This window comes from Ipomoea triloba, chromosome 12, assembly GCF_003576645.1.
Source record: "Ipomoea triloba cultivar NCNSP0323 chromosome 12, ASM357664v1".
NCBI lineage: Eukaryota > Viridiplantae > Streptophyta > Magnoliopsida > Solanales > Convolvulaceae > Ipomoea > Ipomoea triloba.
The window spans coordinates 19216887-19236101 of record NC_044927.1 but is presented as its reverse complement, the minus strand read 5'-3'; the positions used below and the strand labels follow the sequence as shown (position 1 = coordinate 19236101).

At 34.6% G+C, this 19215-nt stretch overlaps 1 protein-coding gene across 1 annotated transcript; it reads right to left on the bottom strand.

Annotated features, from left to right (window-relative positions):
- Window positions 1-4417: 4417 nt before the first annotated feature.
- Window positions 4418-14321, bottom strand: LOC115999484. Its single transcript, XM_031239333.1, has 2 exons — window positions 12076-14321; window positions 4418-4505 (listed from the first exon to the last, which is right to left on the bottom strand). Exons 1-2 carry the CDS (start codon window positions 14319-14321, stop codon window positions 4418-4420), a joined length of 2334 nt encoding a protein of 777 aa, XP_031095193.1.
- Window positions 14322-19215: the final 4894 nt, after the last annotated feature.

Here is a 19215-nt window from a genome sequence, read left to right as displayed (position 1 = left end):
GAAAACACGGCAACAGCTGAACATGACCATGTATATATATATATATATATATATATATATATTCGATCGTGTATAGATAGGTGTCATGGCCTTGTTGGAATTGAAAACTGTACTGTGATGATTATAATAAATATAATAAAACTTTGTAAACAAGTTAAAAAAAGAATATAATATGTTTTTGATTGAGTGCATCCAAAGTAGCAGCAACGGTAGAACCAACACAGTTCCATGTACTTGTACATACTAATCATTCACTAATTCCACTCATATCATTTAAATAATTATTACATTAATACTTATCTTTCTGACGATCGAAAACCGAGGTTTGGGGTTACTCGCTCTGCCGATTCTTCTCTTATTCAGTGTCGGAGCATGCTGTGTCAGAATGTCACGTTCAAGGGTTAAAAAAAATATATATATATATATTTTTAGGGATTTTTAGTTCAAGTTATACCGCATAATCAAGGAAATTTCAAAGTTTACATTTATATGTTTAGTTTATGTTATCTTAAATATTCTCTAAGGAATGAGCATACCCTCCATATATAATTTTTAAAGGAAATGTGATTTCTTTAGCTTTCTTAGGTTATCTAAGATTATTTGGATACTTAAAAATTTTGTCATTTTAATTCTAATTTTATATATATATATATATATAGAAAATTAATCAAATGCGGCCTGTGCATTAGGTGCGGTCATGTGGCCCAAGATATGCCGCTGGATGGAGGTGATCTCACGGTGGAGGTTATATATTAGGATTTAGGAAGTTTAATTCGCGTAACTTAAGTGGGGGCTTTATGATAATTGTAAGTGGGAAGGTAATTTTAGAGTACAGAATACACCAGCAAACGTATTATTAAAACACACCATTCAACATACTAAAATTCACCAGTTCTTAAATTAAAACACACCACATAACCACCACACACCAAATACAACTACTCTCGTAAAATTCACCACCATGTGTATTAAAACACACCATTCTACGTTATAAAATGCACCACTAGAGAAATTAAAACACACCATTCCCAACCATACCGAAATACACCACTCAATTCAAATGCACCAACAAAATTAAAACACACCATTATACGTTATAAAATGCACCAGTTCTCAGATTAAAACACACCACTTAACCACCACACACCAAATGCAACTACTCTCGTAAAATTCACCACCATGTGTATTAAAAGTTAAAACACACCATTATACGTTATAAAATGCACCAGTTCTCAGATTAAAACACACCACTTAACCACCACACACCAAATGCAACTACTCTCGTAAAATTCACCACCGTGTGTATTAAAACACACCATTATACGTTATAAAATGCACCACTAGACAAATTAAAACACACCATTATACGTTATAAAATACACCACTAGACAAATTAAAACACACCATTCCCCACCATACTGAAATACACCACTCAATTCAAATGCACCAACAAAATTAAAACACACCATTATACGTTATAAAATGCACCAGTTCTCATATTAAAACACACCACACACCAAATACACTTACTATTGCGAATTACACCAATATTATCTCAAGTATGAACCAGATTAATGTTGATAATGCACAGAGTATTGCGAATTACTCCATTCTCGTTTCTCTGTTGGAGTCGACCTATGCATTTTGTTCGGATCGGAGCGCTCGTTGCTGGTGATGGAGTTCCTTCTACGCTCGTCTGGTGTTTGTTGCTCAGTGCTCGTCGACTTCAAGTCTCCGTCATCGTCCGATCTGATCTGGTTTTGAAATTGTAGTGAATTGTCAACATTATCCTTCTCGTTCGCGTAGCTATAGATCGGCGCCTATATTGTTTGGATTAATATGAAGTCTTAGATCATGAGATCTAATGGTGCAAATAAGGCCACACAGCCGCACGGGGGAGACTGGCCGCATCTGATGGGGACTATATATATATATATATATATATATATATATATATATAGAGTCATGATCAGGTGCGGCCGTGCTCTCACTTACGGCCGTGCGGTTCACACCACTCAATGTTACGAAATACACCACTCAATGTTAAGAAATACACCACACAAATATGCACTGTGGTGTGTTTCTTAACATTGTGGTGTGTTTCATTGTGGTGTGTTTTTTAACATTGAGTGGTGTATTTCGTAACATTGAGTGGTGTGTGACCGCACGACCGCACGGGAGAGCACGACCGCATTTGAGCCAATATATATATATATATATATATATATATATAATTGTATTTTATTTTATTTTTCTTACGTCATGTTAGCTAATAAATAATTTTATTTCTTAAGTTCAATATTTTAGTTAATATTTTTAAATTATGTAACTATTAAACTATATATGAGATGAGAATTGAATGAATTGTATTGAATGAGAATCGTTCAAAGATACAGATTACAGGGATATATATATAATGAGATAATCTCATGAAGACTAGAATAGGGGAATCACAGGAAGTTTAGAAAAGGGAGTCATAATTTGACTCAAATACATAGAGTCCTAATATTCTCCCTCGAACACAGGGTAAGCTAGTAACATGTAGCCTGTCTCGGAAAGAAAATATAGGACCAGACAGAACTTTAGTAAAATGTCAGCAAGTTAAGCTTTGGTTGAAATAAAATTCACTTGAATATCTCCTGAAGCAACTCTGTCTCTAACAAAGTGATAAGCAATCTCAACATGTTTGGTACGCTCATGAAAAATTGGATTTGCAGACATGTATGTAGCACCAAGATTGTCACACCATAACTTGGGAAGGGAAATATTGGGGACATTGATCTCCCGTAGTAAAGACAAAATCCAAATTACTTCAGCACAAACATCTGCTAGTCTTTGTACTCAACTTCAGTAGAAGATCTAGCAACAGTTCTTCGTTTCTTACAGACCCAAGACACAAGATTTGACCCAAGAAATACAGCATAACCACTAGTTGACTTTCGGTCTTCAGGACAGCCAGCTCAATCAGAATCAGAAAAAACATGCAAATCTCTAGATACTGGCTTTCTTATTCGCAGACCATAAGTGATAGTTCCCGTAACATACTTCAAGACTCGTTTCAGTTATTCTCAATGTGAAACTGTAGGAGCATGCATATGTTGACAGTTGGTTGACTGCAAAGGATAGATCCAAGCGCGTGACTGTCAGATATTATAGTGCCCCTGCCAAACTCCTATATTGGGTAGGATCCTCATACAAGTCTACACTGGAAGGAATAGATTTTGAAACAGAAATAGGAGTAGATAATGTTTTGCATTCTGTCATTCCAGCACGTTTTAAAATATCAATCATATATCTCTTTTGCGAAAGTAGTATTCCACCATCACATTTAACTGTCTCAATACCTAGAAAGAAACCAGGTTCACCAAGATCCTTAATCTTAAAAGCAATAGACAACGTTGATAATAAACGGGTTAGATGCAAGATCTGGATCATTCCCCATCACAAGTATATCATCCACATATACTAAGAGGTACACATAAGCAGAATCTTGAGAAAAATAGAATAGAGACACATCCGTTTTTTATGCTTGAAAGCCCACAGAGAGCAAAATTTTAAAGAGTTATTATGTCTTGAAGACGTTCGTCCAAAAGACGAGAAACTGGGATGTGGAATAACCAGATATAAATATCTTTGGAAAATGACTAGAATCTGGTTGACTTAAAAATTTCCATGAACTTTTATATATATATGTGGAAGAAATTTATAAAAATATTATAGTTGTCAACAACACAATTGTCTTTAAAATTGCTCAGAGTAAATTGCACTTTTGGTCCTGTGACTATTAGGGTCTTATTAATTTGAGTACGCGACTTTTAAAACTAACATATTAGTCCATTAACTATGCTTTTTTTAACAGATTTGGTCCTCCGGGCCAAATCACCGGTCAAATTTGGCCGGAAAATCATAACCCAATTTTAATTATTTATAAGTGAGGGCAAAAAGGTCATTTTACATGGTGGTCTTCTTCTTCCTTGCCAAGCGCGCCAGCGATGCTAGAATTTCCATGGAGATATTAAGGGTTTACTGTTTTGATCAATCGGAATGAACATCAATAGAAACAACAATCCAAATACCCTGAAATTAAGAATTAATCACACAATAGTTCAGTCGCACACCACAAATACACATTACAATGAATAATCGTGTAAATAAGAGAGGAGAGGTATACATCATGGCCTTGGTGAAGGGGAGGAAGATGATTGAGGCCAATACGACGACAACGATAGAGGGAGGAACGTCGAGCCACGCCAGCATCGTCAACGTCATCCGAAGCGAGTCGGCACTGGCTGTTCCGATGAATTCCGCAGGAGTGGGAGGCGGCGCAGCCTCGTTCGACGGCGGCCGGTGCTGCACATTCCCGCCTTTCTCCTCCATGTAATGTAACTTGTACAAGACTCTAATCTACCTCCCTGTCTCAGTACATACAGTAAGCCTGGATTAAGCTAACACGAAAAACGCCATTTCCATCATACACAAACGCCTCAATCAATCTGTATGTATTCCTGTTACAAATCCATATGAGAAAGAGAAGAGATCACCAATTCTGTTATGCTAATGCTAGGCATTACTTTGGATACTCATAATTTTTTTTTATGTTTATAAAAAGATTTTAGGAAATAATATTTCCAGTTTATTATCAAAACACATTTCAATTAAACATTCAAATAGTATAGGCTGTTGAAATGGCTAAACTCCGCCTCGCAGAGGAGCAAAACGTCGAGAAGCTTCCAGAAGAAGAAGACCACCTTGTAAAATGACCTTTATGCCCTCACTTATAAATAATTAAAATTGGGTTATGATTTTCCGGCCAAATTTGACCGGTGATTTGGCCCGGAGGACCAAATCTGTTAAAAAAAGTATAGTTAATGGACTAATTTGTTAGTTTTAAAAGTCGCGTACTCAAATTAATAAGACCCTAATAGTCAAAGGACCAAAAGTGCAATTTACTCAAATTGCTCATATTATATGACAATTTGGATCCAGAGCTAGGCACTAGAAGCGTATTCTCAGTTTGCTATAAAAAGGAGAAATTAAAGTATAACTCAGTTTGCTAAAAGCGTATTCTCTTTATAATACGTGCACCATCGAATGATAACCCTGTTGGTTACAAATGAGTGTTTGTACGAAAGAGAAACAAGAATGATGAGGTGGTATGATATAAAGCGAGTTTTATACCCCAATGGTTCACGTGGAGATCCATAATTGATTTTAATCAAATATGCTCTCCTATAATGGACGTCATTAAGTTCCACTACATAATTGGCATGATAATAAATTTAGATATGCAGCTGATGAACGATATGATCGCATAATTATGGGTCATTAGACGCTAATGTTTATTTGGAAAAATCTTGATGGATTTATAATTCTTGGAATGAGAAGAGAAATAAAAATCGCAACTTGCTTGTTGTTGAATTACAAAAGCTTTACATAACTTGAAGTAGTAAGCAATTGGCTGAGTAATTTTCCTCCTAAAGTATGAATATGTAAATATGAATATGTATCATTATGTGCTCATTAAAGAGTTTCTAATCGAGTTATTTATTTATTATCTCAAGTCTGTGTTGATGGTATGAACATCACCGGATAGTCGGATACTATACATAAAGAACTTGATGATATTAGCTCATGCCAAGAGACAAATTTTGAAATGAAAGACTTGGAAAACCACGTATTTTCTCAACCTGCAGATCGAGTATTTATTTGAAGAAATTTTATATACCAATTAGCCTATCTTGAAAAATGCCTTTGATGCGTGTTATATTGATAAGTACAATTTACTTATTAGACTAGTGGTTTCCAATTTCTTAGAGAAGATAAGGAACCATTTTTGGACTCAAAGAGGATAATGATGATGTGTTGGGATTGGAAGTCCATTACTTATTTGTCATTGGTGCACTACTTTATGACTAAAAATTTCATAATCACATCATGTCTAATATTTTATTTGAGATGAAATTGCTAGTAACATTTAATGCTCATTTTGTAATTAAATATTGTAATAGTGTTTAACATATCTTCTAGTATCTTCGAATTACAAAAGATTTTGACGTTTATGTGAGAAACCAATATATGTTTTTGATGGGTTACTTGGATACTGGCTGTTTTGTTTGATCCCCATAATGCCAAGTCTCAAACTGGTTATGTTATGTTTTCCCGCAATGTCATGTATGAGAACAATGCAGCATGTGCTGCACAAATGAGTAGTGGATATGTTAAATGGAACCATATTAAGCATTGCACCTAAATTCTTTTATCCACATAAATTTCAGAAGAGCAGTAAAATACTTGTTCAGAAAATTTGTTCCGATAATAATCTAGCATATTTGTTCACTAAGTCCCTACCTACATCTACTTTTGAGTATTAAGTTCATAAAATTGGTATGCATAGGTTAGAACAATTGTTGTCTTCACAGGGAACAACAACATCTAGGTACAAATGATTTATTGGTACAAAAGATCAACTACTCTTGTAATCCAAGATTGAACCCTGAAGGTTTATGGTTGTACTTTTTTTCTCTTAACAAAGTTTTTTTCCTATAGGGTTTTCTTAGGGTAAGGTTTTTAATTAGGCAACCAGAACAACACATGACCTTCCCATATATCATGTACTCTTTTCTCATCTAGATTTTTTCCACAAGATTTTTCTAGCGAGTTTTTAACGAGGCATGGTTATGATAAGATAATGTCCAAAGAGGAGTATTATAAAGATAATTTATTGTGGACATTATGGGCATTGATTATGTAACGGTCGAAGATTTATATTTACTATTATTACCTTCCGTTACAAATGTATATTACAGATTGTTGTAATATGTATAAACGTTAAATGAAATTAAATATTTTATTTCCTTTTCTCTTCTTCTCGGTATTGCTTTGAGCGTGTTTTTTTTTTTGAAAATCAATAATCAAATATATTAAATCAATAGACTGGAAATACACAAAGGCGGGGACGAAACCCACACACCAAGGGCAGATGAAGAATCTGTCGCCCGTGCAAGCACATGAGCTACATGATTCGCTGACCTTTTGACATGGCGAACCACAACGTTCCCAATGTCATTAGCAAGAACCCTACAATGCTTAATAATGAGTCCAACATAAGAAAAATCATAAGAGACAGAATTGAAATTGGAACAGAAATTCAAACAATCAGTTTCCAAGATAATGTTCGTCAATCCTTGATTCTTTAGCCATCGAGCGTGTTAATTAAGAGCACTAATTTACAACAGAGCTTAATTAAAACATGTACAATTTCTAATAAAAAATTTTGTATTTCTTTCCGAAGCCATGGTTCAAGCCCTCCTTCAAGAGACAGATTCATCGATAGAATGCAATATGCTAATCGTGGACTGCAAACTCCTTATGAATCAATTCCAAGTCATAAAGGTGGTTCATATTCTTCATGAAGGTAACCAATGTGCAGACTTGCTTGCAAATATGGGTCATTCCGCTTCGTGGGGCACTACGTTTCTTGATGATCCGTCGGATGGTCTGACTGATCTGCTTCTACGCGATGCTTTGAGCCTTGCCACTTGCAGACGTTGTTAACTTTCGGGACCTTGGGTCCCTCCCTCTCACAAAAATAATAATATTAATAATAATAATAATAATAATTAGTCGTTATAGTATTTGCAAATTGTATCTTCAATTGCATTAACTTCTTTTAGTTTTCTTCTGTTACTATAAAGTTTTTCTTTAAATTCCACCATAAATATTAATTTTAAGGTGTGTTATGGTAAAAATATAATTTTGTATTAATTTATGCTCCTTTATATTTTTAGAGCTTGTAATCAGCCGTTTGACACTTAAATTTGAAGATTATTCTTTTATTTTAATAGATACATTTTGTTTTCCTTTTATCTCTTAAATGCTATTGCCACGTTTATGTTTATTACATGTGTTTTCACCTTGTTTATACTTATAATATGTGAATAGTTGTATAATAGTTGTGTTCGGGTAGAATAATTTATTTAGATGTTTATTTGGTGAAAATGGCATAAAGTGGTAGGATGCATAACCTAACATTTTCAAGATTACGAAGGATTTGTGTTTTATGCTTTTGTCAATGTTTGGTGCATATAACACTGTATAGTATCTTAATATTGAAAGTGATCATTCAACTATATTAAGATCTTATACCTTTAACTAGTCTAGATTAAACTATTGACTATATATATGCATTTGCTACATGATTTAGTCTTCTAGTCCACATTATAACCAAATATAAGAAAAATGTTGAAAACTAAAGATTTTCACACCATTATTTCATTGGCCATTGTTATAAGCATAAAAGCCCTAACTTCTCACTATTCACAAAACAATTATAAAATTTGTACTTATGTACTAGCTAGTATCCTTAAATGAACTATACAAGATTTCAAAAAAAAAAAAAAAAAAAAAAAAAAAAAAAAAAAAANAAAAAAAAAAAAAAAAAAAAAAAAAAAACTATACAAAAATTAAATATGATACAATTAATATGAAAATTTCACAATTTATAACCTAAATCATGTTCTAAAGTTCTAAAACAACCCATTATAATACAAATGCAAACAAAAAATAAATAAGTAATATCACCAAACTTTTATATTATTATAATAAAATTCATAAATTTGTCTCCCGCAATTATAGGCGTATATATAGTGAACTCATTCCTCTATTTATATGTGCATCTTGTTTTGGTCTTCCAAGTCTTAGTTTAGTTACATTTTATCTTCTTCATCAAAATGAAACAATTAGAAACGGACAATTTCCGTCTTAAATCTTATTTTTAAGGCAAAACTTGTAAATTCAATTTTCTTTCCCACATATTTCCTTCCACTAATATTTTTTTTTAAATACTCATGATTCCTTTCATCAATGTGATAGTTTAGATTTTAATTTAAAAAAATATATATATTAATTTTTCTCAAAATCTGATTTATTATTTCAACACAAATAAATTGAATGAAAAATTTTCCTATTGGGCAATAAAGGAAATGAGTAGAATAAGTGAGGGCATTCTTGTAAACTCTATACTCTATGATCAGTTGCAACCGTCACCTATCATCTATATAAACTCCATGTATACATGATGGGTGTCGAAACCAACAAATAATAAATACTTACTCTTATATGAATTGTAATAGTGACGAGTAAGGTCGTACCCACAGAGATTGGTTAGACTTATCTTTAGCAATAAATTTAATAAATAATGAAATGAGAATCGAAACTTAAATAGCAACAATAAAATGGAAAATAATATCAAATAGAAAATAGCAAATAGCAAATAATTATCAAGTAAATGTCAATGGCAAATAGTATCCAACCCAAGGAATAATATCAGTTTAATTCTAACAAGATAGATATTGATATGCAAGCCAAACTAACTTTACTCTTTACTAGATTGGTTATGGTTATTAACAAGCTCTAACAACCTGTCTTTCCTTACTTCGTCGGTAATTAAAACAAGCTCTTTAATTACTTCCCTAGCTAATAAACAACCCTAAACAAGCTCTTAGGATTTAATTTACTAACAGCATTATCGAATTAGAAAGACTACCAATCCTAGCCAACAAACTCATAAGCTCGGTTCATTTAAGCTAGACTATATATCCCCATAACACAAAACGAAAATCAGTTATAATCAAATTGTGCTATTTGCTACTAACATCAAAACACTTAAACAATTACGGATTCAAGGTTCTGACTAGCAATTTAATAACTTGACAATTGAACAATGGGCCCTATTGCAACAATTAACCAAGCATTAAATCATATATATGAATATAACAGAAGATATATAGATAATAAAATGCAAAGAATAATTTAGGCTAAATAAAGCTTACTGGTCTTGTAGAATCAAACTTCCATAATCCTCGAATTGGAAAAATATGAACTCAGCAGTACATCGTAGGAATTGGTTACTAAATAAAAATATATATAAATATATTAATTCTCTAAAAAAGAGAATTGAAAGAAAGTATATATATATATATACACGTGCGTGAGGCAACAAAAGGAAATCTAATTCAATTGAAAATGGGATGGCTTTTACAAAGCATTCTGCTATCTATTTATACACTTAGAAATGCACAAATTGCGCCAAATGCAAAGAGAGCCATCCACGTCGCACGCAGCAATCCTCCGCCGCAATCGTCGCATGTCCGCTTCGTCCGCATCATTGTAGCATTCTACGTACATAACAAACTGAAGGAAGAGGTAATTATAATCTTATTATATTAATTTAATTATAAATTGGTTCGTTGTTGGCTGCTAACAAAACAAATCAAATAATTTAATTAGATTAAATTTAAATTAAAGAAACATGATTAGTCCATAAATATTTATTAAGCATAATTATTAACATAATTAATATATTAGTATGAAATATAAAATAAAGTTTAAAATAAATATAATGTAAAATAAATAAAACTAATTTATTATAAGAATTAAATATAAATAAGTATAAAAATAATGCTTATCAAAATTCCCCACACTAATCATTTGCTTGTCCTCAAGCAAAGACATTATTTAAGAAAATATAAATATATAAAAACTCATAACACTTCATGAACATTAGTCTCAAACACATTATAAATACCCAGCTAGCAATTTATTTGAAAATGGAGTAAACTAAATAACCAAGCCCTCACGGGTAAATCACTCGTCACTCAAAAGTGTTTGAAGGGTGTATAAATTTCACTCAAATCAATTCCTATAGAAATGTTCTACCATAGGCTTGCATATCTTCTCATTCTCCACTACAAGATAACATGCATGACCAAATCATAAGGACTTTCTTCAAGGTTGTAATGGGGCTTAGGACAAAGGGTAGGAATTATTTGGAAAAGTAGTTCAAAAAGCCTTCAAAACTAGAGGAGCATGATTGAATGAACTAACTCAAAAATAAGGACCCAATGAACCCAATCACTCTTGTTATTTTGATATTTCAACTTCAACCGAATAAACTATCACATCCCCATATGACCATAAACTATTCATATCTTATTCAGCAAGCTTTACTAATAACAACCAGAAATGATAATTTCATTTTCTCTTTTTCTCTTTTTTTTTTTTTGTATTGCTACTTTTCGTTTTTTTTTCTTTCTTTATTTTTTCTTTTCTTTTGAATTTTTTTTTTTTTTTGTAGAAGAAGAAGGACACTTTCCAATCACACATTTCACCATCTTTAGTGTAGAAACAACCTCAAATTGAAACAACTACATCAACTCTTTTTCTTTTTGAAAATACCAACCAAAAGCTCGTAGAAGTCCATGGACAATTTCCTTATTCTCACTCATATAGACACTTTTGCCAACCTCTTTCCCCATACTCAATCCTTATCATGGCACGCCCAGTGGGACATTATTAAAAACTCCCCACACTCAATCCTTATCATTTACCCAATCAAAGCTCCCCTAGTCCTTCAGGCAAGGTTAAGGAAATTAATTTCAGGGATGAGGCTTATAATGTGTGGTTCAATAAGAACAAAAATACGGTTAACAGGCTCAAAGTGGCTGACCAAGGAAAATAATTACGGTATGAACATGCTATTTGGCTAGTGTGGCTAAGAATCAAAGATGGCCTTAATCATATTAAGATCATGCATGAATCAAATTAGCTTTAAAGAGAATCAAGGCAAGTTCTAGAGATACAAATCCATGGAAGATATCACACAAGAACAAAATAATTGGACTGAAGTGTCAGTCAAAGGCTCAAATATCTCACAGGTTCATGCTTGGTTAGTTTAGCCACCACCATATCAAACAAAACACTAATTAAATACTCATAATATGCAAGATCAATTATTCAATTATGTTATGAATTTTAGTAAAAATATTATTTTTTTGAAAAAAATTAGTAGAAAAAGAAAGATCTTTTTTTTTATTTGACGAGAAGAAAATAATCATATCCCCTCCCCACACTTATTCTAAACATTGTCCCCAATGTTAAATAGAATGTAAAGATAAGAGAAAAATTAATAAAATTGCAAAACAAATAAAGGGAAGAGTAGAATAAACTCCCTTTGGGTTGCCTCCCAAGTAGCGTCTTTCTTTAACGTCTTTGGCTAGACGCCATTTTCTTCCTAACACATCTTCAAAGTCAGGATTTCTATTCAACGCAACATTCGGTTTATCACCATCAATCAAATAACAATTATCTTCTTGCAATAAAATATCCACAACAAAAACAGATGACATGCTATTTAGATGTTTCATGGTAGTATTAAATATATCAAATTTAACAATGTCACCATCAAACTCCATTGTCAATATACAATCATGCACATCAATTTTAGTTTTAGATGTTTTCAAAAATGGCCTCCCTAATAAGATCAATGAAGAATTAGGAGGATTTTCTTCCATATCTAACACATAAAAATCAGCAGGAAAGATTAACCCATCAACTTGTACTAAAATATCTTCTAAAACCCCCACAGGATAAACATTAGATCTATCAGCAAGTTGAACAATTACACCAGTTTCTTTTAAGGAGCCAACATTTAAAGATGAATAAACAGATAGGGGCATGACATTTATTGAAGCTCCAAGATCTAACATTGCGCTTTCAACATTAACATTTCCAATTTTGCAAGGGATAGTAAACATACCAGGATCTTTGCATTTAGGAGGCAACTTTTTCTGAAGGATAGCTGAAACATTTTCCCCCATGTTTACCATTTCATTGCCTTTCAACTTTCTTTTGTTTGTGCACAACTCCTTGAGAAACTTAGCATATCGAGGAATTTGTTTAATAGCATCAAGTAAAGGAATATTTACCTCGACCTTTCGAAATGTCTCAAGTATTTCTTTTTCGTCTTCAGCGTTCTTGGATTTGGCGAACCTACTAGGAAAAGGAGGAGGGATTACCCAAGACTTTGGATGTTCTTTGTCAGGCTTTTGACCATTTTGAGGTTGATGGACTTCTTTTTCAGTTTCCTCTCGGTTGGGTGTTTTTCTCACTTGAGTATGTTCTGGCAGCTCTTTTCCACTCCTCAGGGTAATTGCACTCACATTTTGCTTTGGATTAACAATAGTTTGTGAGGGCAACTTTCCTTGAGACTCCAATCTACTCACGGTAGATGCTAGCTGGCTCATCTGACTTTCTAAGTGTTGAATACTTGTTCTTGTTTCTTGCTGAAATTGTTGTGTTTGTTGCTGAAATTGTTGTGTGTTAATGGCAAGTGACTTAACAATATCCTCCAATGACATACTTGAATTAGAAGATGGTTGTTGTGAAGATGAAGATTGTTGTTGAATAGGTTGTCTAGGCTGAAACTGTGGAAACTGTGGACGTGGCTTGTAGCTGAAATTTGGATGATCCCTCCATCCTGGATTGTACGTATTTGAATAGGGATCATAATTTCGTTGTGGTTGGCCTGGAAACCCTCCAATTGCGTTAGCTTGCTCACAAGAATCATATTGAAGTGTCGGACACATGTCAGTTTGCTCACAAGAATCATATTGAAGTGTCGGACACATGTCAGTTTGGTGTCCAGTAGCAGCACATATCCCACAAGCTTTTACCTGATGCGTACCTCCTAAAGCTAACTGTTGAACAAGAGTAGTTAAGTGAGATACTTTATTAGCTAACTGTTGAACAAGAGTAGTTAAGTGAGATACTTTATTCTCAAGAGAAGAAATGTTTACCTCATTCACCCTTCTAGAAGGGGTGTCCTGTCTACATCCAAATTGTTGTGAATTGGCAGCCATTATGGATATCAAATCTCTAGCTTCACGAGGAGTTTTGTTCACTATAGCGCCTCCACTAGCTGCATCCATCATCTTTCTTTCCATGGGAAGCAATCCCTCATAAAAGTATTGAATGAGGAGCTGTTCAGAAACTCCATGTTGAGGGCAACTTGCACACAATTGCTTGAAACGTTCCCAGTACTCGTGGAGAGTCTCTGTGTCTCTTTGTTTGATGCCACATATTTCCCTTCTAATGCTGGCAGCTCGTGATGCTGGGAAAAACTTTTCAAGAAATAATCTTACCATTTCATCCCATGTGTTTATTGAGCCTGAAGGAAGGTAAAATAACCAATCCTTTGCTCTATCGGCTAATGAAAATGGGAAAGCACGTAGTTTGATTTGATCTTCCGTCACTCTTTGCGGTTTGAAGCTCGAACACACCACGTGGAACTCCTTTAGGTGCTTATGCGGATCTTCATTTTCAAGACCACGAAATGTTGGGAGTAGTTGAATCAAACCCGACCTTAATTCAAAACCAACCTCTAAGGCAGGATGTTGAATACAAAGCGGTTGTTGATTTAAATTCGGTGCAGAAAGCTCCCTTAAAGTTCTTCGTTCTTCAGCCACTACTTGATTTTCGACCATTGTTTGCTCTTTTTCAGAATCGCAACAAGATGCAATTGATTCAGTTGTGGTAGTTGATTGAACAGATATTGATGAAAGTACTCTACTTTTACGTAATCTAGTCTCCTTCCTTAACTTTTTTGCAGTCTTCTCAATCTCGGGATCGTATTGCAATTGACCCGTACGAGAAGAACGTGGCATAAAAATAAATCTAATTTGACACCAATCCCCGGCAACGGCGCCAAAAATTTGATGGGTGTCGAAACCAACAAATAATAAATACTTACTCTTATATGAATTGTAATAGTGACGAGTAAGGTCGTACCCACAGAGATTGGTTAGACTTATCTTTAGCAATAAATTTAATAAATAATGAAATGAGAATCGAAACTTAAATAGCAACAATAAAATGGAAAATAATATCAAATAGAAAATAGAAAATAGCAAATAATTATCAAGTAAATGTCAATGGCAAATAGTATCCAACCCAAGGAATAATATCAGTTTAATTCTAACAAGATAGATATTGATATGCAAGCCAAACTAACTTTACTCTTTACTAGATTGGTTATGGTTATTAACAAGCTCTAACAACCTGTCTTTCCTTACTTCGTCGGTAATTAAAACAAGCTCTTTAATTACTTCCCTAGCTAATAAACAACCCTAAACAAGCTCTTAGGATTTAATTTACTAACAGCATTATCGAATTAGAAAGACTACCAATCCTAGCCAACAAACTCATAAGCTCGGTTCATTTAAGCTAGACTATATATCCCCATAACACAAAACGAAAATCAGTTATAATCAAATTGTGCTATTTGCTACTAACATCAAAACACTTAAACAATTACGGATTCAAGGTTCTGACTAGCAATTTAATAACTTGACAATTGAACAATGGGCCCTATTGCAACAATTAACCAAGCATTAAATCATATATATGAATATAACAGAAGATATATAGATAATAAAATGCAAAGAATAATTTAGGCTAAATAAAGCTTACTGGTCTTGTAGAATCAAACTTCCATAATCCTCGAATTGGAAAAATATGAACTCAGCAGTACATCGTAGGAATTGGTTACTAAATAAAAATATATATAAATATATTAATTCTCTAAAAAAGAGAATTGAAAGAAAGTATATATATATATATACACGTGCGTGAGGCAACAAAAGGAAATCTAATTCAATTGAAAATGGGATGGCTTTTACAAAGCATTCTGCTATCTATTTATACACTTAGAAATGCACAAATTGCGCCAAATGCAAAGAGAGCCATCCACGTCGCACGCAGCAATCCTCCGCCGCAATCGTCGCATGTCCGCTTCGTCCGCATCATTGTAGCATTCTACGTACATAACAAACTGAAGGAAGAGGTAATTATAATCTTATTATATTAATTTAATTATAAATTGGTTCGTTGTTGGCTGCTAACAAAACAAATCAAATAATTTAATTAGATTAAATTTAAATTAAAGAAACATGATTAGTCCATAAATATTTATTAAGCATAATTATTAACATAATTAATATATTAGTATGAAATATAAAATAAAGTTTAAAATAAATATAATGTAAAATAAATAAAACTAATTTATTATAAGAATTAAATATAAATAAGTATAAAAATAATGCTTATCAATACACGTGTTGTAAAGCAATGAAAACAAACCGCATTCTACAACCAATCTTCTTCTTCCTTTTAGATTTTACTTCTCTTCGCGTTATGGTATCAGAGCGGCGACCTGGAAGTTATGCGGCTGCCGTTTCCGGCACCGTGGAATCCAACCAGAGAACTCGCCCTAGCACTCCAATCGAGCGATCACCAACTCGCACAGTCAACCCGCAGAGGAGCTTGACGCCATAGAGGAACAGCAACACAGATGATATCGAGAATGCTACTCTTGTTAGCCCTCCCCTCATAGGTAGCGCTAACTATTGCACCTGGAGCATCTCTATGCGAGTTGCATTGGAGATGAAGAACAAATGGATGATCATCGATGGCAGCACAGTTGCGACGGACAGATCACACAGCCACTACGCTGTTTGGAGGCGGTGCAATCTCATGATCTGCGCATGGATCGTGAAATCTGTTCATCCGTCAATCGCACAGTCCGTTATGCATATGGACAAAGCTAAGGAGGTATGGAATGATCTAAAGAAGAGATTCGATCAGAGAGATGCTCAGCGAATTTCTTCCTTACAAACTGCGATCTATGCCTTGAAACAAGGAAATCTGTTTGTGAACGATTATTTCACGAATTGAAGTGTCGCACACTCTGGGAGCAGATGAACGAGCTCAGACCTCTACCAATCTATAAGTGCGATCCGCGGTGTTCTTGTGATCTTCTTGACGAAATAAGGAGCGAACGCGAGATCGATCAGGTTATCAAATTTCTTCAAGGTCTGAATGACGAATATAACTCCCTGAAGTCTGGAGTTCTAGTTCTTGATCCACTGCCGGACATGCACAAAGTGTTTGTAATGGCGGAGAAAACCGAAAGGCAGTTGAACTTTGTGAATCTGAATTTGAACGGCATGGAGTTCAACCACGCCAATGTTGTTCAGGCTAATCAAGAAAATACAGAGGACATTGTAGCGGGAACTTTCAGTCACTAAAATGGCAAGAAGAACAACTACACTAGTGGTGGAAATAAGACCGCGAAGTGTACGTACTGCGGTATGACAGGGTACACAATCGAAAAATGCTATAAGAAACATGGTTCCCCCCCCCCCCCGGCTGGGTACCTGGTTACAAATCAAAAGGGAAACAGCAGGCTATGATGGCAGCTTCTACATCTGGAAACAGTGATAACAACAATACGAATGAGCAGCTTAAAAAACTCATTTCGTTATTGCAGGCTCAAATGGAACAAAGTCAACCCTCCACCACTACAGCAGTCACACTTAGGCCAAATTTCATCAAGGAATCTCCCACAGGTGAAGGCAGGTTTCCTATCAAAACAATTATTAACTCCGTTTCTTTACATTCATCTACTTGGATCTTGGATTCTAGGGCCACTGATCATATAGCATGTTCACTAGATTTCTTTGAGAATTATCAATCTGTGGTTAAGACAATAGTTAATTTGCCTGATAGGAAACAAGCAGTAGTTGATCATATTGGGGACATAAGATTGAATGACAGTTTGTGTTTGAGAAATGTCTTGCATATACCATCTTTCCAATTCAACATCATATCTGTCAGTAGGCTGCTTCAAACTTCACCTTCATATATGCTAACGTTTAATTCTGATCAGTGCCTTCTTCGGGAGAGTCATGTGAAGACGGGGAAGACGACTGGTTTTGCTAGAAAGGATAGGGCTCTATACTTGCTGATTGGTGCACCAGAAGTTCAAAATAATAGTAGTAAATGTCTTGTTGTGACATGTAGTGCTGAAATTTGGCACCAGCGTTTAGGGCATTTCCCTATGAATAAAATACACCTTGTTACTGATGTTCATGTTAGCCATTCTAAGATTCCTACATGTGATGTGTGTCACTTTGCAAAACACAAAAGGTCTCCTTTTACTTTGAGCAATACTGTGACAAAAACTTGCTTTGAATTAATTCATGTTGACATTTGGGGTCCCTTTGTGGTTCAATCTTTGGGGGGTGAAAGGTATTTTCTAACCATAGTTGATGACACTATTCGCGATATACATGGATTCATTTGATGAAGAATAAATCTGAAGTACATGGGCTAATGAAAATGTTTCAGAAAATGGTTCACACATAGTTTGGTTTATCTGTTAAGACTATTCGGAGTGACAATAACCCAGAATTCAACATGAGAGAGTTCTTCAGTGACAATGGTATAATTCATCAAACAACATGTGTCAATACACCAGAACAAAATGCCGTTGCAGAACGCAAACACCAACATATTCTAAATGTAGCTAGAGTTCTACGGTTTCAAGCCAATTTACCCTTGGAATTCTGGGGACAATGTGTTATACATGCAGCCTTTCTCACACAATAGTTAAGCCCCTACAAGAGGTTATATGGGAAGGAACCAGATTTAAATAGCTTAAGGGTATTCGGTTGCTTGTGCTATGCCTCCACTTTGCCACATTCTCTCCACAAGATGGCTACTAGGAGCAGAAAATGTGTCTTCATTGGTATGCCTGCAAACATCAAAGTGTATCTTTTATATGATATACTTGATAATTCAACTTTTATCTCACATGATGTAATTTTCTATGAAGCTCAGTTTCCATTTGATAAAAAGGAGCACCAGCCAGCAGAGTCTAATCCTTCGTTATATGATCCTCCTCTGCCCATCATACCTACAATGAACTGTGAGGAATTCAACTTCCAAGCTCTTGAGAATATTCAAACACAAGCAGAAGATAGTTCTATGGATAATGGCATTCACTCGGATTATAACAGTCTGCAAGATAATGGCATTTCTCCTCACTCTGACTTCATGCAGGTTGACAACCATAATGATAATGATAACAAGAATATGGAAACTGAGCCACTGGATAATAATAATCCTCTCACTGATGGTAGTTCATTATCTGCTGGTTATTCAGTTAATGATAGAGCCCTTCACCTAGACTCTATGCAGCGTGATACTAGCTCTATGAGTGTCAACACTGACCTTCCCTTGCAACCTAGAAGGTCTAGCAGACAACGGAAAATGCCAACCCGACTGCAGGATTTCTACTGTGAGTCAGTGATACGTAGCAAATCCACCCCTCATACTCTTTCAAAGGTGTTATCATATGACAAGCTTGAGCCCCCTCACAAGGTCTTCTCCATAGCGGTCACTATAATTAATGAACCAAAGACATATGCACAGGATGTTAAACATGACTGCATGCTGGCAAAAGGCAATGGCTGCAGAAATAGAAGCCCTTCAGAATAATAACACTTTGGAATTAACTGATCTCCCTCCCCCCCCCCC

What these genes read in the sequence shown, in the direction of transcription:
- LOC115999484 (XM_031239333.1), bottom strand. Translation starts at nt 14,321, where the DNA reads ATGGTCGAAAATCAAGTAGTGGCTGAAGAACGAAGAACTTTAAGGGAG. An exon ending in AATCCTGACTTTGAAGATGT is followed by an intron (nt 4,506 to 12,075) that starts GTTAGGAAGAAA and finishes GATTTGTAACAG; the next exon opens with GAATACATACAGATTGATTG.